Below are 20,226 nucleotides of genomic sequence, written 5' to 3'. Positions count from 1 at the left end.
TATTTTAATTTTAAAATGAGGTTTGAGTATGGCATGAATTTTAAAACATAATAAATAACCAAAAAAGTGGAAAATTGTTTTAAGAAAGCAAAAATGAAGCATATTTATTTTTAAGAAAGTGGGAAAGTGGGTGTCGCTCTGCTGTATAGTAGCCAGTAGGTTACAAGTGGGTTACTATAATGGATGGAATTAAATTTGAATTCATTGTCCCATTGATATTTTATCATTGTATACAATAAACGATTCTGAGCGGACACAAATACACAATTTCTCTGTCAAGGATATATGTTATATGTTACTATTACTTATTATTAATAAGTACTTATTGAAATATTTGACTTTCCGGTGGACATTTTTTTTTTTTTTTTGATAAAGGTAGACAAACTTATAAGGAATCTTGAATTAAATTTTCAAATCTTAAATTTTAAAAGAAATTTGTTATGTAGAATAATTTGCGAATTTTCAGGATTTTTACGTATTTCGTCAAAATTCACACTTTAAATGCTTATAATAAAAAATATTGTGACTATGTATTTCTTTTATTTTTCAACTGCTATTGTAGCATTAAGTTAGGAGCCTTGTATTAAATGTTCAAGCTTTTCTACCCAACAAATGCATTTTTATCGATATTAATTTTTAAAAAAACTAATAATTATCGAAAATTGTATAATGTGCCTATAAATAGTTGAACTTAAGTCAAAATGTATGGTGGATAGAATATCCTTATATAAACATTCGGTGAAAATATCATGTATCTATCTATCTATGGTCATTTGTTTTTAAGTTACATCGAAAATCAAAATCGATTTTGTTGAAAACTGATTATGTGTAAAAATCCCTGTTTTTCCTTAATTTTTAATTTGTTTATCGAATTATTTTTACTGCCCTAAAATGAGTAAAATGTAATGACAGACACAAAAAAAACACACATCATTATAAAATCAAATTGATTTAATCAATACATTCCTAGCTCGGCTCAAAATCTAAAAATCAAAATTAAAGCATGACCAAAATTTAACATCAATTAGTTGTTAAATTGAATAAAAATAATTGAATGATTAACCTAAATTTAAAACTCACTACCTTATAGGTATTTGACAAGATTTTCAGTAGTGAAACTGACTCTGTCCGAGTCTGTCGTCTAACATGTTTTTATACATGTAGAAAATCATACAATATAACTATTTAGTCCGTACTACATATTCCGAATTTACTTATTAATTAAATTAAATTTTTTTTATTACTATAAAATAATAAACATAATATACAAATTCCACAGCTGGAATAACTGGAAAAAGCAAAAAAAGTATTTACACAAAAAAAAAAGTCAAAATAAATTGATTTGGAATGAGAATGTTAAAAGAATTTATGTATAAAATTGAATTTCTACCTCATATATATAAAAAAAAAGTGTTTGCTTTGAAATTAAAGCCCTAGTTATGAATATCAAGTATGTAAAGTATAAATATTTTAAAATGTACATCTCATTTAAAAATTAAAATATCCTAAAAAACCAACGAAAGAACATGAATAATGTACTTACCTAAATGTTTGATAAGGGTCAATTCACTCTAAAACCAAAACTAACATCATACTATTGGGACTAGTAAACGAAAATTTGACATGTAGTATGTGTACAAGACATTGACAACATATGAGGAGGGCGTCCTCTTGATTTTCTGGGTTTAACTAATAATCTAATATCCAACTCTTACCTAAATATTGTGCCCTTGAAGTTTGTATACCTGACAACTAAAGCTATAACAATCTTATTATGAAGTCATTATGACTTACATACACACAAGATCTTTTATTAATGTAGTCATCATACATCCATTTACAGTTACTAATTCAGCAAATATTGTGACAAAGACAATATTTACAATACTATAAGTATATACATTCTTTATCCTTCAAAAATAAATTGTTTGTTCATGAATAACAAGTAACAATTAAATTTATAAATGAAACACTTTATGTTAGTATGTATTATTTTGAACAATTATAAGAAAAATTTCCAATTGAATTATCTATGTATACTTGAGTAGTTAATGTGTTGTCTATAAGTCATATTTTTTTATACTCAATTCTCAAGCATGAAGTAAAATTAATATAATTATATTTTTGTTAATACTAAACATGTTTAAAAATTAGAACATTATATTTTTCAAAACAATATTTTATAAAAGAAAATGATTCTAAAAATAGCATATTATACAATAATATGTAACAATTTAATTTTTATAAAAATCAATTATTATTTTTTTAGTCTGCTTAATGTAGAATACAATTTTTTATCACCATATTTGTTACAAGTTTTATTTAATAATCTGCTTTTACTTAGATGTTAAACTTTTAATTACCATACATTTATTGAATAATTCCTCTTGTTTTTTTTAAAAAGTAACTGCTTATGACCGTTTTAACTATGAACTATTAGTTCATCTTCAATAATTAATGGTAAATTATACTTAAATATCTATTGTGATAAAAAAATCCATTATTTATATTAATAGATAATCATTTTAATCAGAGAATAATTATAAAAAATATTTCCAATTTGGAATAATCAATTTGTTTTATTTCATAGAAAAAAAAATATATTAGCTATAAAATTTTTATCATAAAATTTCAAATAATTTCTTGAGCTCAACCATCAACTGCCAATCAGTCTTCAATAAATCATCTCTAAAATGATCTTTGCATGCATCAATCGACTGTCTGGATATTTTGCTCACCAACATATCTTTTTCATCAAAATGCCTTCCAAACATTTTTGGCGCATCACCTGGTATTGGCTCAATTTTTATACAAATTTCTTGTCCTTTTCTAGCAGTTTCAACAGCTTTGTGGTTGTTTTCTATGCTGGTCACAATGCCCAAATCTACAAATTCCTTGCTAGGGACACATATAGGAGTACCTTCTTTTACAATTCCAGACTCCACCATTACTCCCATAACAATTGGATCTCTTGAATTAAATACAAATTGTGGTAAGACTTTAAGTTTACAAGGAAATACTGCTATAGACTTGAACTGATCTCGGTTTTTCTTCTTAAGATCATCTTGATACGCGATAAACTTATCAAATAAATGGTATATAATATCAGCTTGGAATATTTTAACATTTAAAGTATCTGCTAATTCTTGTGCATCTCTCTCAACTTTAACATCAAAAGCTAATATAGTAGCATATAAAGGAGAATGTTCCAACATTATTGATGCTTTCATAACATCTTTTTTAACAACGGGACCAATTCGTATATTGCTATACGGTATTTTACTAGATCTTAAGAAGTCCAACAAAGCTTCTAATGAACCTAATGTCGAAGCTTGAACATAAACACCTCTATCTTGTAATTTTATAGTACTTAAAGCAGACTTTAATTCTTTTGCTACCACCTCTTTAAGTCGTTCTACTTCATCTGCTTTGTTAGCAACATAAATATTTAAGCCTGCTATAGCTTTTTCTAAATCTTTAGCAGCAATTTTAACACCTTGAGCCGCTTTGATTTCTTTATACTCAATATAAGCATTCTTCACTCTAAGTTCTTTTAGAGGTTGAGGCATTAATAATGATCTAATCTGAGTGACAACAGGCCCATCAGTGCCTGCTACGACAATTGTATCTCCTTCTTTAAGGTAACCATTTACTAAAATAGTATCAATAGTAGTTCCTAAGCCAGTTATAGCTTTTACTTCCAATACAGTGGCTTGAAGCTCTGTATTGAAAACAAGTCTTTTATATAAATGCGTTTGACAATTTTCAACAATAAGATCTAATAAATTTCCCATTCCTTCACCGGTAATAGCTGATGTAGGTACCAAAGATACATACGATTTTGGATCAGGATTTTCAAAGAATAAAGCAGCATTTAAACCTTGTTCGGCAAATTGTAATATAACGTTTTGGGATCTTGTTTTAAATTCATTTTGAGTATTTGAATGCTGAGAAGTCAATATATCTCTTACATCCTTACGTGGATTAGTCTGCCAATCATACAATCGATCAATTTTATTTAAAGCAACAATAAATGGTGTTTTTTTAGATTTAAGTATATTAATAGATTCTATAGTTTGTGGTTCTAAACCATGCATAATGTCAACTACTAAAATAGCAATATCACATAATGATGAGCCTCTGTTACGGAGGTTGCTAAAAGATTCGTGACCGGGTGTATCAATAATTAATAAACCTGGAACTAAAAACTTTTTATCTGCATAACCATTTACAACTTTAGTTTGTTCTTTTATAGCATGAAGTGGAACATTTGTAGCTCCTATTTGTTGAGTAATACCTCCAGCTTCACCATCTTGAACATTAGTTCTACGAAGCTTATCTAATATTTTAGTTTTACCAGTATCTACATGACCCAAAACACATACAACAGCAGCTCGTAGATCAGATTCCTCTTCATTTGACAAATCTTCATTTTGGGTTTGAACTTTTACAGCCTTAGCTACATTTTTATTGTTCTCAGGATTGTCATTAGTTTCTTCGTCTGATTCTTCAGTTTCATCATTTTCATCTTCTTTGTCTACAGCTGATGGATTTAATAATGCTTCTCTTTGTGCTTTATAAGTTTCTAAAAGTAGTTGTGCTCGAGCTCTATCAGCTTTTTGTTTAGGAGTTAAAAATTTTCCTTCAGCTTTTAGTCTTTCCTTTTTTTCTTTTTCTTTTTGTTTTTTCTTTTCTTTCTTTTCTTGTTCTAATTTTAGTTTTTCTTCTTTTTGTTTCTCAAGTTCCGCTAAACGTTTTTCTTCTTCTTCTTCTTCCCTACGAAGTTTCTCCTCTTCTTCTTTTTGTTGTTGTAATACTTCTTTTAAAGCTGCAATAGCCTTTTTACCAGGTCCTTTCTTATCTTTGACTGGGACAACTGGCTTCTTCTTCTTTTTTGCATCATTAGTCGACATTCTTTAAACAATTGTGAAATTGACACTGAAACAAAAAAATCCAATGCAACATAATGAACATAAAATATAGGTACTGATAAGCAAAAAGTAATACATTTTAACACAACCAAAATTCTAAGAAATACCTTAAGTAGATAAAAGTAGATAAGTTAAATAAAAAGTACATAATTTTAAGCATTTATGAATATTATATTTTTTTCAAATTCAAATTATCCTGTAGCATTCTTTATGGGCATTTATAGTATATAATTGCAATTTGTATGAATGGATAATAAATACATATTAAACAATTTTTAAATTTTATTAAAATCAAGACATATATGCATCAAAATTTCTCTATAAAATAAACACATATCTTAAAATGTATTTATTTAAGTACAATTATTTTTTTATTAATAGCTTCAAGTTACAACTAATACAGCTCAACAACTATGCAATAATAGAGTATAAATTAATTAAATTAAAACACAAAGATACTATATAATAAAGCCAGCATCCAAAATAAATTTAGTAATAATTTAAATAGTGAAGAGCAATAATTAGTATAGAGAATAGAGGGGAGATTAGGGTTATTAAGAGTTATAAGAGGATTAATTAAGACTTGACGTTAAATTAATGTAATTATAATTGTTAATGCAATATTTACCTATATTAATCTTTTATTAGAATTTTTCTTTGTTTTAAAAAGTTAATAATACATATTTTTTTTAAATAGATCGAAAGAAGATATCTTATTGTTATAAGATTTGACAACATAATATCTTATCCAATTACAGTAGACTCTCGATAATTCAAAGTAAATAAATGCTTGGTCACTTGAAAATCAAGCAGTAATTAGAATAAAAACAAAACAATTATATACACTCGGTAATTCGAAGTTAAATGTTGGGAAAACTGACCACTACTACTTGACCAATTCGAAATATCATCGGTTCAATGCTTGGTAATTCAAAGTATATACACCAAATGTAGTAAATTATGAAAATATGAAACTAAATTCGATGAAGCAGAAATCCATTAGAGATTTCTTCAAAAATAATAATCTTTTATTATCAAAATTTAATTTACATATAGTATAATTATTACATAGTTTAATTTACAATTTAAAAACAGTATATAACTTTAATATGTGCTACCTAATTTGCTGATATAATTAATAATTATGTACAATAACAAAAAAATTTTTTTTTCTCTCTCGTTATTTTGAACTTTTGGTGATTCAAAATTTTTCAGCAGTCCTGTTAATTTCGAATTATCGAGAGTCAACTTCATATTTTAATTATTTAACAAAACATATAATATCATAATATGGTGAATTTATAAATATTATTTACCAAATAAAATAAATCTTATTCAATGGATGGTCTTAGATAGAATGTAATATTTTGTACAAATATATTTGTTTACATAAATTAACTAAGCTTATTCATAAAATAAAATGTAAAGAATTAACTATACATTGTTAGGAATATTCAAAAAATAATATCTTAAAGGTAGTCAAGTATAACCAAACATATATAATATTAGTTTTTGTTCAAAAACATAAATTATAATTTTTAGGTAGTACCTATAATAGAATTGCAAATTAGTATTGCTTTAAAAATGTTTTTAACTTAATTGAATTATTAGAAATAAAAATATAAAAGTATGTTTTAATTATTTGTTATCAATATGATTGGAATAGACAAGTCACATTTATTAATAAGTAGTCATAGTTAAATATTTACATACGGGTAAATTTTTGTAAAATTCATTAAATTACAAAAGGTATAACAACATAATATAAATTATATTTTGAATGTACAGCATTATTATTAAGGATGAAATTGAATGTTATATCTATATTCTATATGCAATTGATCAATTCACATAAGTTCTGAATTATTAATTAAAATATCTGATATCTGACTAAATAAAACAGCAGTTTTTCGTGTAAATGAATAGAGTTCATTAAACTAATATCATTTATCAATAATATCTCATATCTGTTATGTTTGTTGAACATATTTAATTCTTTTATTAAATACAATATTACAAATAAAAAATAATTTATCGATTTTCAAAGTGTAAAAGATAAATGTTTCAATAATATTTTTCAAATATTTATACAGATGTTAGATATTTAATGTAAAATACACATTGTACACACTATACAGTAATATTTTAATATAAACTTGAGTAGACAAAAATTATATATATTTTTAATGTGACATTCATTTTATAATTAGTGTTTATTGTAATAATTTTGAAGTTAATTGTATACACATATTACTGTCAATGATGTACATAATTTACAATAATAATCTAAGTTTCTAGCCAATAACATGAATAGACAATAAATAATGCATAAGCATTCTTCTGAGAAAGTTTCAATTATTTACTTCAAACTAAATGTACCACTCTCTTACCTAAAACTATTTTTATTTTTTTAATTTTCGTTAATTTTACTAACATTATATTCAGAAACAAACTTATTTTTATTGATGATTGTTAAATATGGCTGAATTTATAATCATTACCTAGGAAATTTTTCCTAATGTATCATTACATTAAAATCATGTCCATCAGGCGCATTAAGGTTATATCAAAGTCAACACCATACATCACCAAACTTAAACAGAAATGTTATTATTAATTAGTAATTATGTTATAATTTTATTTTTTAACAGTAACATATTCTAATGAGCATAGGCGCAAATAGACAAATTATTTTGGGGGGACTAAAGCCCCTCCTATAATATTTTCTAAAAATTATATATGCTCATATGTACTAATTACTGACTTTTGAACTGGTGAGACTTGCGCCAATGCTAATGAATATTTTTAATTGATAAAGGGATTTAATTTAACCTAGTAAAAAATAAAACAATAAACCATTTCTATGGTATTGTCATATTGTATATTAAACCTAATCGATTAGTTTCATTTACCACAGCATTTACACTGATTAAAATACAACTTATTAAGATGAAGTTTGGTAAATTGAATTAGATGGTTGTTTTAAATAGACAGTGAAATCCACTGAACTGCTATAAAAAAATACATCATGAAATTAATTTTCAATATGTCAGTCAAGAAATTTGTTGAAACATAAATCATAGAAATTAAAGTTTACTTAGATATAAACCTATAATTTTATTAATATTGCATTTTGTAAATGATATGAATAGGTAATCTGTATTATGTATAATCCACGAAATACAGATGATAGTTATGACCAACCTAAGCTCAGCTGAGCTCACATTTAGGCACCGTTGGACACATTTTGAGATTTACGTTTTGGCAGACGGTCTAATACTGACCATAAATGTACGCCAAATGGATACTCGTCGACCCGGGCCACAAGTCCAACGTCAGAAGGCAATCCAAAAGCGTGTGGCTATGTGGCAGAGCAACAGCATTACATAACGATAGTGTACGTGACGGATGTTGTGCGAGACACGATCGCATGCGATATACGATATCATACAAAACAATTTACTCACCGATGTAAGTCCAAGAAAAATCAGTTGGTATGCAGTCGTAAGAAACGATTCTGTTTTGGAAATTGTATGTAGGTGCAAATGACAAGAACTCTGGACGCAGACAATAAGATTATCGCTATTCGCTAATAGCCGTGTTTATCTCCACCCGTCACACGGTACTTCTTATCACATGCTGTTATCAACGGACGTGGTGGTGCCATAGAATATATTATTATTATTAACAAATAGCGCGTACGCTACGTTGCGACTGTACGAGTGTACGACACCCCAGTAAGTTCTTCACATCGGTTATCCCCCCCCCCCCACCGACCACAAACGGCTCTCGCCACCTTAGGGCTTAGACGTATAAATAAATATGTAATAATATTGTTATTTGTTATTATGTATTTAATAGATATGCTCAGGTTTCAAGTTTCAACTTCAGGTGTTGTGCCTTGTGCGCCGCCACCGCTCTCGTTTGAAGACGTGACACCTGCCACCTGCGGGTACTCGTTTAACACGGACTGACAATAATTGTATATTTTTATTATTATTATTATTAATTAGTAATTGATGCTGTGGCTACGGATTGTGTAAAGCTATAGTAAATGGATAATAATTATTAATGTTTATGATTGCAGTAGGTTATTATTAATAATATATTATTGGAATGCACCAATGTGTAATTTCAGACTGTAAATGCTGTTGAGGAAGGTTTCGAACCACACTTTATGCTCAATTCCAATAATGTCACAAAAATCCATACAATTTAAAAATCATAGCCATATTATATAATTATTACCTACACGATCAGTGTGATATTTCCGGTAAAAACTATAAGAACGTGCGACGTGCTTACAGCGGACATTTTTTGGTGCAGAAAATACGAATTCCTAGGCATACAATAATATACACCTGTTTTAGTATTTTTCTCGTGCACAAATTATATATTTTATCAGCGAGTTTTATTTTCCTAGAAATGTATCTTACCTATGTGAATCTAGGACAAAATATTCAAATGTATGCGTTTTTCCGAAAATAAGTCCATTACACTTTATTTTATAATAAATATAAATATATTTTATTACAATACACAAACTGATAAACTAATAAAACAATATGAAATAAAATGTTAGATTAATTAATCAATTTTTCCGAAAATAAGTGCATTACACTTTACTTGCTATAATAAAATTAGCTAAAATACTCAAATAATATAAGCATTTTGACAAGAAAAATAGAATTCTATAAGAAAAAAAAAATGTATAATATAATAGAAAACGATCTAGGAACAGATCCGGTTTCTATATAATTCCATATATAGCTCACCCAATCCACCCCTGAGTTGAGCTTTTAATTGTTGTTACTTGTTTATATATATAAATATATCAGGGGCGTATCTAGAAATGTCTTATTGGGTGTGGGGGGGGGGGGGTACAAACAAAAGGCTCAAATTTGCGTAGTAAAATATCTTATATAATAAAAAAATACGCCGTTGTATAAGCATAATATATTATATTTATGACAATATAATATTAATAAAGTTCGCCAAGCTCAGTTCATGGATTGACGCGCTGTATACATAGTAACATACACGCATCTACGAATTACGATAAAGATAAAATGTAATAATACACATATAATAATAATTGTATTTCAACCTGGAAATTTCACGAGATGCTAATACGCTATGCTATATATAATATTACGTATCTTATCGTTAACATTCTCGATAAGACAAGTGTGATGTGTGAGTGACTATAATTATTTTATCGGATTATTATTTATTACTTATTAGATTTTGTTATATTGTACCTATACGGCTATACGGACTATAAGCTGTGACTGTACCTATATTTAGTGCGTCTGTTTTCCAAACTCCGACAAATTACAGTTATCATCGCCTATAAATCTAAAATACGTCATTATTGTCTTCATCGTCGTCAACGTTGTTCGGTTTTCGTGTTATAGTGAAATGCAGTTTATAAATTTATTAAAAATGAATAATATGGAAGTAACGAGTTCAAACAAAGGTGGTTTGAAAGTCTTATTTAGTGGGCATACATATATATACTATTAGCTATTAAATATAAAGGTATCAAAAAAATATCGTGGCGCTGCGTGAAATCAAATGTACCTATTAAAATGTCCAGGAATTTTACAATCTGAGTTGGACTATTCTGAACCACACGTAATAAAAAATTAAAAACACATCTGATGAAACGCACCAAAAACACAGAGAAAATCAATGTAGCAAAATGTGTAAATGAAAAGCTCCAACTTGCTAAAGATAGTGAAAAAAAGCCAGTACATATAATTTATTAAAAAACTATTTAAATTAAAAGTAAATTTGAAGAAAGTAACGAGTTAATTAACTTAACGTTTTAACTTTTAACTCGTTTACTTATTAAATAAATATTATTTAAAATTAACAAGATTCTCAACAATAATAAGTTATTAATTTATTATATTATATTCGAGGCTCGTCTTTATAGAAATTCGAATTATGTCACACAAAATTCAATACATATATATAGAAAAATTTAATTTAGCATTTTTTTTTTCGTTTTTTGGTCATTAATCCTTACTTATGAGTAATAACATTGTATTACATTTTTAAACTGAGTCGATGAATATTTTTTTACGGATATTTATAGAAAAAAGAATAAAAATTGATTTATTGAAAAATCATTGATTTTTTTCAAGGTTAATCATATTTATAAAATGCCATGCCTGTATAAGCCACAGATTTGGTCGAATATTTTGAGCGCACGTATATAGGGTCCTATAAAAGAGTCGGAAACGGGCAATCGGAGACACGTATAAAATTTCGAAAAACATCTCCTCATTTTCCACCATCTGTCTGGAATGTAAATGATGCAACATTAAATACAGAGATCGGTTTAACAATGTATGTGACTCTGTGAGGGATGGAATAATCGATTTTCAAACTTGGTAAGTGTTTATTATTAGGAATTACAATTAAATTATTCAATATAATTTATTTAATGTTGAATTAGGTGAATCACAAGCACCCAACAATGTGGACATTAATAACCAAGATGCGGCATGAAAATGCTGCAGACGAAACTAAAGTCGCACAACGTCAACTGGGTACCATTGGACCACCAACGAAAAAGAAAAAAAAAGATTTATTAAAACATATTTGTGAAGAATTCAATGATGGCACTAAGGATATTATTCCAAATTTATTAAATGCTATTGCTAATTTTATTCGACAATAAGATACAATTTTCTATTTTAAAAAACATTTCTAAATTTTTAGTTGTGATTTTAGTATACTGTATTACTATATATATATATTTTTTTTATTTGACGAAACATTATATTTACAATCTGTATTTACAGTTATACAATAAGTAAATGTGATGGTGATTGATTGGCAGGAAGGGGAAGTCGCCCAGTGAAGGCACCCCGTAAAATACTGTATATATAAAAACAATTATTTGACATTTTATTTTGTATTATTTTTATTATTTGACTATTATTGTGTGTATACTAGCTGTATTTATAAAAACAAATTATATTATATTCTTTGACTAATGTGTGTGCAATATATTTATGTTCAGTATAATAGGTATATTTAAATTTTATTAGATTTATTAGAAAATAAAGTGTAATGGACATATTTTCGGAAAAACGGATACATTTGGATATTTTGACCGATTACCTACCTATGTATGTGTTATGTCAACAATATTATCCAGCAGTTGGAGTTTAGATTACATTAAACTTAGTTAATACACGGATGATGTAATCGTCATAGGCTCACTCTCAACACCGTTAAAATTATTACTACTACATTATTTGTAAACACAGTAAAAATGAAATGAAATAAGTTTTTTTTTATATAGTATATTTGAAATAATATAATATTTGTGTCTAATTCAAAACACAATCGTACGCTGTCGTGTTACATGTTATTGGAAGAAGGAGCTTCGTTTTTTAACACAATTTAACATCTCTACTCATTTTTTTATGTAACAACTCGATGTTGGAATATTTTAAAATCAAATTTTGAACAAGGTAAGAACAGTCCTAAAGCTCTGTGGTCTGCTTTAGCATGAATTATGCGATAGCTGGTCCAAAAATTGGTACGGTATAATGAAAGTTTTAAACATTTTAGAAGAAGATAATTCAGAGAAAAAAAATAGTACACTATGAAGCATTTGGATTAAGATGTCAATTTGGTCATTTTGAAATAGTTTTTATAACAATATTGGATCTATTTATTTCATCATGTTTCATTGTATATTTAAAAAATCTTGCAAGCCACATTTGTAATAAAAACCTGTATACATGCAAAAATACATGTTATGTTTAAAATGTGTTTGTGTGGCTTAAATAAGAACAATTCAGGCCCATTGCAAGTGTAGAGTATAAATTGAAGTTTCTGCAGTATACAGAAGTTAAAGCAACTATTTGTTTGGCTAGGCCAACATTGACTAAGATAAAATTAATATAAACAAAATATGTGTTATTATATTTTATAATCAACAATAGATTAAAAATAGACTATAAACAAATGGCATTTATTTCAACAATGAAAACTTAAAAAAAACATAACAACAAGGATTTTATAGAAATATTTTAAATAATTTGTAATTTTAATTAAAAAGTCAACCGAAAAAAAATTAAATACATATTATGTCATAGTAAATATCTTTTACATAAATTGAAATCTCATAAATTATCAATTTAAAAATAAGTACAAATAATATTTTCACCTTTAAAGTAAAAGTAATAAATACATTAGTAAAAATGTTTTCTTTTACTGTTTTTTATTGCTAATAAAAACTTTCCAATTAAAATAAATTTTTTTGCTAAAAATTTGAATTTATATTTCTTCTTATTAATATAAATTAGTAACTTAAATAATGATGGCTTATTAATTTTAATTGGATCAATTATCAATTAATTGTTTGTATAGAATTAATTTTGATTTAAAATAAATTTTATACTCTGATAGTTTCATAGAATCATATTAATTGAACAACTTAACTCTAACTATAAATTAATATTTTGAGTGTAATCATAATCTATAGTCGGTATGACTGATTGAACAAATTTCAAAAATATAATTAAGTACATGTGTACTCCTAAATCTCCCCCACCGTCAGTCACCATTTGGATTAGCTTTTTCATAATATCTGCATGCCTGTAAATATTTAAAAATCATTATTTATTTGCTAAAAAACTTTATGTAATAATTGTGTTTAAATTATACTTTCAAATCAATATTAATTGTTATTTTATGCATATGTACATGTCTACAGGGAAGATACCATGATGGATTTTTCACTCCAAATTCAGTGGTCCAAAATATTAATTATCTAAATTCAATGATGTATTTATCAGAAGAAATAAAAATGTTCTAATTGATATTATCATTAATTCATGAAATCCAATTTTAATGATAGGTACACAATAGAAAAATCTCTGAGGTCACCATAGGAAAATTAAACTCTGCCCCGTGTCCACTAAAAGAACTAAAAGAGATATCATTATATGTATATTAATGCAGTGGTATTTAGAAATGTCTGCCAACTAGAGGTGTCCATAAACAGATGTTTCACTGTATTATATTATTATGTAAATGTAATTTTCATCAAATTCATTTAAAACATTTTATCGAATGGTTAGTGTCAGACACAAGTGTATTATAATTTAAATTTTTTTAAGTTGGCCAGTATCTAACAATTTCAAATCATGATTCCACTATAATATCATTTACACTTAATAGTTATTACTTAACATAAACATTGTATTATGAAAAAGTTGATAATATATGATCCTATTACCATTGCATATACATACTCATTTAATATTTTCTACATATGCTACTATTTGTAATATACTAATATATAGGTATTGTGAATAAAAATGTTATGCTAATATGCAGATAATAATCATCATATTTTTTTTTTATTTAGCATTCATTTATATTTTATTGAGATATTTAAAATAACATAACATAAATAAAATTATAAAAAAAGTTTTAAATTTATAAAGTTTAGAGGTTTTATTTATTTTGTTATGATAACCAAAATTGTGATATCTTACAGTTTTATAGGTAATGTATAAATTGTGAACCTAAAATAATTTGAACCTTTTTTATTTATTCATTCTTTTTTTAAGGTTTCTCTGATTATGATGTGGACCCCAAAAGCTTTAAAAAATCTGGATAAATCATTGATATTAATGTAGTCTCCTTCAATATTTATAATGTAAAAACATTGTTGGGATTTACAGTATTTGTTAAATAATAATAATAATATAAAAAAAGAAATTATAAACAACTTATTTGTAAGTGAAATAATTTTTCATAGGTGTATCTGATTTTTACAATGCCTCTTTTCAATTTCATTAACAACAAAATTTTTATTATTTTTATAATTCTTGATCATAAATACTATTAAGCATTCATTTTATTTTGTCAATTTTGTCAAGTCAGTATGCTGGTAGCACATTAAAAGCATGACCAAAGCATATCACGCTAAATTGTCTATCGGGCAAATATAGTTATATAGAACTAGATGTTATGGATATTAATATGAAAAAATAAAAATGAATAATAATCAAACAAATAAAAAGACAATACCTTCCTTATTATGAAAACCTAGCTCAATTAAAAATTTACATACTTGCAGGGATGTATTGAAGCCATAGAAGGACCTGGAACATGTGGGTGTGATTCCATGGTAACAGTTTTCTTTGCATAATCTTGACTTACATCTTCATACATTTCTTCAACACTTAATGGTCCTTGATTCTAGAATTCATAAACAATTATTTTTATTATAAAACAAGGAAAACTAGTTGTATAATGAAGACGAAAATATTTTAGAATATTTTAGTGGAAATACAACTTAATAATTATCCAATTATTTAAATTTAGACAGTATTGGCACTACATGTTATATTGTGTTAAGACTGACATTTTTTAAATCCTAATATGAACCTTATAATATAAAAATTATACTTAAACATAGACTATGTTAACAAAAATGAAATGGTGTTAATTTAATTTTATAAAAACATAACAATTTCACAGAAAATTTAAAAAGTTTTAAAAACAACTCAGTTTTATTTTGAATAAAATACAATTTTAAAATACTTACTTCATTATAACCATAAAGCCACAGTCTTGGAGTTTGGTAGAATTTGTCATAAGTAATATGTAAATCGTATGTTCTGGTTTTTAATATTTCATCAACCGATGAGTTTGATAACTTTTTATTTTTTGTATGTTTTGGATAAATAGTCACCTATAAAGACAAAGCAGTTGCAAAATTCAACTTCATATTTTCTTTTTTAAATCAATCAAAACAGTTACCTAACCATTTGAAAATTAAATTATAATTCATAATTTACAATTCTAAAATAATTTATTTCAGAATTTAAATTCTTTTTCAACTCAAAGTGTAATTTATAATAGCAAAATGTATAAGCAAACAATAGAAGTTGTTGAAGTAATGAGTGTTGTTCGATAAAAGAATCACATGGTATAATATACTATTATACTAATATTAGTATTTATTATTATATTTTCATTTTATTCTATACATATTTGCACATTTAGATAAAACATTGCAATTAACTATTTGTAATTTCATTTTCATTTTCCCACATTATTTTGGGAATTTTGGAACCTACTCATTGGCTTTATGTACTTAATGCAAATTAAAAGGTATGATTAAAAAGTTTGAAGAAATCTGTAATGGTTTTCTACTTCATCGAATTTAGTTTCACTTTTTCATATTTTCTTACAATAAAATATACTTTGAATTACTGAGCGTTGAATGGAAGATACTTTAAATTGTCACGTGTTAGTGATTAGTTTTTCCAAAATGTAATTTAGAAACACCAAGACGTATACTAAATGCATTATTTTTATTCGAATTATCGCATGATTTTCAAGGGACTGAACATTTACTTAGAATTACCAAAGGTTAGGTTTCGTATGATTTAACTTTTGAACTAATGAGAGTCAACTGTATTTACATACTATAAAAAGAATAGTGAATCAAATAAATTTTCAATAGAAAAACTTAAATTAGAAAATTTCAATATGTATCCATGTTTAACCAAATTTTTTTAACTTATTTGATATGAAAATAGTTGTTAGTTCTTGTCTTACAACCTAGAAGAAATTCTCATAATTTAAATAAATTTTATTTTTATTTTATAATGTCATATTTGAATATTTTAAAGGTTTTATTTTTTAGCCATATTTGCATGCATATTTAAGAGTTTATAAGATTAAAAATATCCCAACCCTACAACCAAAAGAAAACTTTAAGAATAGATATTATCATGTATGAAAAAAACTAACCGAATCGTCTTCAAGCAAACCACTTTCTACAAATGCATCCATATCTACAGCATCGCCTTCTTCCTCGTCATTTTCGTCATCATTATCATCCGTACAATCATTAATATTTCTTACATTTAAGTTTTCATTAGTTGCACTGTTTAAAGCATTATTATCCTTGTTAAGACTTGTAACATTTACATTGTTCAGGTTTACCTACAAACATTCAAATATTAAAATTACAAAGTAGAGCATTTATTTAATAAAAAAATAAAAATATTTTGTATTAAATTAAACAGTTGATTAAACCATATTTATGAACTTCTTGATTAATATTAGAAGAAAAACTTAGCTTTGATTAAAAATATATTTTTGTTATAATAATAACATGTGCAATAATATAAAACTAAAAACATCATGGTCACAGATATTTTTTATTTGGAATTAACTTTTAATTAGCATTTGGGATGGAATTTAAATGTAAATAAATTAATAATGATTAATGCGGCTTTGTATTTAGAGTTTAAATTATTATAAATCACACAAGATTGTACTAAAACTAGTAATTTGAACAGAGGTGTTGCTAATGCACTAAAACCTTAAAAGTTTATTAATCCAACAACAATAAATAGTGTGAATATATGTAAGGAAATATACTCTTAAAGAATCGACTAGCAAAAACTCTCAATTATTATTTAATAAATTGGACCTATTCAGAAATATTGAAATCTCATGGGTAGTAAAACACTTTAAAGAATTATAAATACTATGGCTACTAAAAAGTAAAACTTAGTGTATGATGTTAAGGAAATTCATATAAGCAAATCTTTCGATCATCAATACATGAATTACTTAAATTCTACTTATTTAACACTAAGCATATTAATACCAAAAAGAATACAATAACAAAAGTCCTGATAGTTATTGTTATTAGGAACTTTTATGACTTCATCATGATTTTGTGTTTAAAAAATATTTTTGAGTTACCATCTACTTATTTGAATACTAAATTATTTTAAGTTTTAGTCATATATACTTCTAATGATATTTCAGATATTTTTTCACTCAAAGATGAGAGTACACAATCAAAATGATGTGTCTCAACCCATCCTTCATTTCCATCTTCAGATTCCACAATATTTTCTTGAACTTCGCAGTTCTCAATCTAAAAGAAAATTGTTTTTATAATCTAATTAGGTATTAACTCAGGTATAATAACATAATATTATATTTATTTTGAAGTCAGTCATATCAAATTATTTACTTGTTTACATCGGCGTACACATGGAACATTTCTTGTAATTAAATATTGTTTGTTTTTTGGTAAATAAGATTTAGTCTTGCACTCATCACCACAAGCCCATTCCCATGTTGGACATGTATGAACCAAGTGGTCACCAGCAATAATAAACTCATGTGGAGTCACTACACCAGTTTCTTTAAATTTTGATTCCTATTAAATACACAGATAAACATACAGAATAAATATAAATTTCAACAGTCATTGGCGCGATATACTTTAAACGTTGTAACTATTACAAATTTCTCAGTAAATACTTAACCATAGTGCACTCAGTAGAGATGTTATATTATTATGCTTTTTGTATATCACTCATTCAAGAAAACATGACAAAAATTAAAATTTGGAAGCAAGGCATGATTCCATTAAAATATTTATTTAAGTCCATCGAAACATCTATAATTACACGAAAAAATAGTAAATACCTTCAAGACTGGAGTCAAAAATCCGGCAAACCCTAACGCAGTGCCCTTCACGCTGTTGATAACGTTTTGCATGGTAGTATTTGTGCGGATACAACTTTCAATTTGATGACTAGATGTACATATGTGCTGAGTATGAGATTGAAATTAACCAGTTTGATTCAAGTCGCCAAAAAAAAATTGCTCGGGGTAAACAAATACGTAAATTATTGTGATAACTGATACACTACACAGAAACGCAAACAATTAACAATAAACGAACGGAAACATACAATTCAATGAATCTCTACAAAAATGCGTAATGCTATTGTTCGATAATTCGGCAGTTGGTCAGTGGATCCTTTATATAAAATACGTAGTAATTATAATATTAGATAGATGCGAAACAGTACATCAAATATTGCGAAAACTTTTGTAATGCGATTAATAAATAATATTATGTGATAACTGATAGTATGTGTCATGTGTGTGTGTGTGTTATAACTGATAAGGAATAATATTTAAAATACGTTTTACGCAATAAAAGTTCAATGACCCTGAAAAAATAATTGTAATAACGACAGAATATTGTGTAACTAATTACTACTCGCAGACACAATTAAAGATAAACGGATAATATTGCATCTTGCGCGTGATAGATTTCAGTGCACAACACGGCATAACTTCATAATAAAATAATAGTATCATTAATCGTGACCAACTGACATTGAACAATAATAAATGATGATATAAAATCATTAGAATCTATATCTAAATCTACAATCTTCATTTATATCTATATCTTAATCCAGGGGTGTCCAACCCGCGGCCCCTTGTAGATTTTGATGCGGCCCTCACTTCAATATAAAAACCATGAATTAATTGTATATAATAATATTATATTAATATTACGAGAACAAATTTATTTTAAGAATATAAAATTATAAAATATCAAATAAACTGTAAAGGCCGATGCACACGTTTATTATAAATAATTACATTTTTCTGTGCTCTTATAATTAAATATTAATACTTGTAAAATAATTTCTGCTTATTATTTGCCATAGTAAAATTACTTTAATTCTAGATAGCATATTCCATCATTGATTGCTTCGACGCGTTTAGGTAGAAGTTGTCGCTTATAACAAATCCAATCCCTGCTTGATGATCCAGTCCACCACTGTAAAAGTAGGTCCAATTATTTGTTTTTAGGTTTCCTTGCCCTGGCCCAGTGGCGTCGAAGTCCTAAAAATCTAGTAGGGCGAAAAATATTTCAAGAGGCCCAACATCTTAATATGGGAAAAAATGGCATGCCGCGTTGAAGAAAATGATCAATATGAAGCGGCCCTATCTTAAATTTTCAAAATATGTCGGGCCATGGCCCGACCTTAACATAGTGTTCGGCGCCACTGCGGCCTGGCCATCTAGTTTCTTGAATCGCAGCTATATTCAGTTCATATCGTTCAAGAATCGATATCATTGTCGTCAAATGTCCGGCCCTATACAACGATCTTACATTCCACTATTCCAGGTTCCCATCGAGAAGTCCTTTAGCTCCACATAATATTTCATCCGAGGCGATTTTAGTTGAGTCGTAACGATGTGTTTTTCCGTGTAGGGTTGTTAGCCCTATGACAACCTCCATTAATAGAGGGCCCTACAGGTTTGAAGTTGCTTCTGATTTTCTGAGTATAGGTATACACCTTACTGACCTGAGACGTCAGCTATGTCTATGTGGCCTTCAGGCTGCAACCTCAACTAACTAGGGTCCGCGAGTTCGTTGGCCCGTTCCTCTTTACAGAGTACCCTTGCG

General features: G+C 27.0%; 2 protein-coding genes and 1 long non-coding RNA gene across 8 annotated transcripts; 1 reads left to right on the top strand and 2 right to left on the bottom strand.

Annotated features, from left to right (window-relative positions):
• Positions 1-2,559: 2,559 nt before the first annotated feature.
• On the bottom strand, positions 2,560-8,552 carry eIF5B (eukaryotic translation initiation factor 5B). 3 transcript variants are annotated; one of them, XM_015519911.2, is made up of 3 exons: positions 8,399-8,532; positions 7,433-7,524; positions 2,560-4,938 (listed from the first exon to the last, which is right to left on the bottom strand). In XM_015519911.2, exon 3 carries the CDS (start codon positions 4,911-4,913, stop codon positions 2,622-2,624), a length of 2,292 nt encoding a protein of 763 aa, XP_015375397.1. In that variant the 5' UTR covers positions 4,914-4,938; positions 7,433-7,524; positions 8,399-8,532; the 3' UTR covers positions 2,560-2,621. The 3 variants fall into 3 exon arrangements, with proteins under 3 accessions (XP_015375397.1, XP_015375396.1, XP_089075101.1); XM_015519910.2 differs by lacking the exon at positions 7,433-7,524 and having other exon boundaries at positions 8,399-8,552; XM_089218975.1 differs by lacking the exons at positions 7,433-7,524; positions 8,399-8,532 and adding an exon at positions 8,216-8,366.
• Positions 8,527-12,617, top strand: LOC149061280 (uncharacterized). 4 transcript variants are annotated; one of them, XR_016190193.1, is made up of 4 exons: positions 8,527-8,668; positions 8,793-8,883; positions 11,084-11,332; positions 11,398-12,617. It is a non-coding gene; the product is annotated as an uncharacterized LOC149061280 (long non-coding RNA). The 4 variants fall into 4 exon arrangements; XR_016190192.1 differs by having other exon boundaries at positions 8,793-8,913; XR_016190191.1 differs by having other exon boundaries at positions 8,793-10,410.
• Positions 12,618-12,871: 254 nt separating this feature from the next.
• On the bottom strand, positions 12,872-18,876 carry Atg3 (Autophagy-related protein 3). Its single transcript, XM_015519918.2, has 7 exons — positions 18,438-18,876; positions 17,977-18,165; positions 17,749-17,877; positions 16,734-16,928; positions 15,520-15,666; positions 15,043-15,170; positions 12,872-13,556 (listed from the first exon to the last, which is right to left on the bottom strand). The coding sequence occupies exons 1-7, from the start codon at positions 18,507-18,509 to the stop codon at positions 13,406-13,408; spliced, it is 1,011 nt and encodes a 336-aa protein (XP_015375404.1). The 5' UTR covers positions 18,510-18,876; the 3' UTR covers positions 12,872-13,405.
• Between the last annotated feature and the right edge of the window lie 1,350 nt (positions 18,877-20,226).

This window comes from Diuraphis noxia, unplaced genomic scaffold, assembly GCF_037042655.1.
Source record: "Diuraphis noxia isolate RWA-SAM2 unplaced genomic scaffold, SU_Dnox_SAM2 contig0001, whole genome shotgun sequence".
Classification (NCBI taxonomy): Eukaryota; Metazoa; Arthropoda; class Insecta; order Hemiptera; family Aphididae; genus Diuraphis; species Diuraphis noxia.
Note: the sequence above shows the minus strand (reverse complement) of the source record. Positions and strands in the feature narration are given on the sequence as shown.

Bases quoted from the DNA above. Each gene is read 5' to 3' on its own strand.
- eIF5B (XM_015519910.2), bottom strand. From the start codon at position 4,913: ATGTCGACTAATGATGCAAAAAAGAAGAAGAAGCCAGTTGTCCCAGTC.
- Atg3 (XM_015519918.2), bottom strand. From the start codon at position 18,509: ATGCAAAACGTTATCAACAGCGTGAAGGGCACTGCGTTAGGGTTTGCC. The intron at 17,878-17,976 runs GTAAATAATTTG...ATTTTCTTTTAG, and splicing joins GTGTACGCCGATGTAAACAA to ATTGAGAACTGCGAAGTTCA. The intron at 15,667-16,733 runs GTTAGTTTTTTT...TTGTCTTTATAG, and splicing joins GTTTGCTTGAAGACGATTCG to GTGACTATTTATCCAAAACA.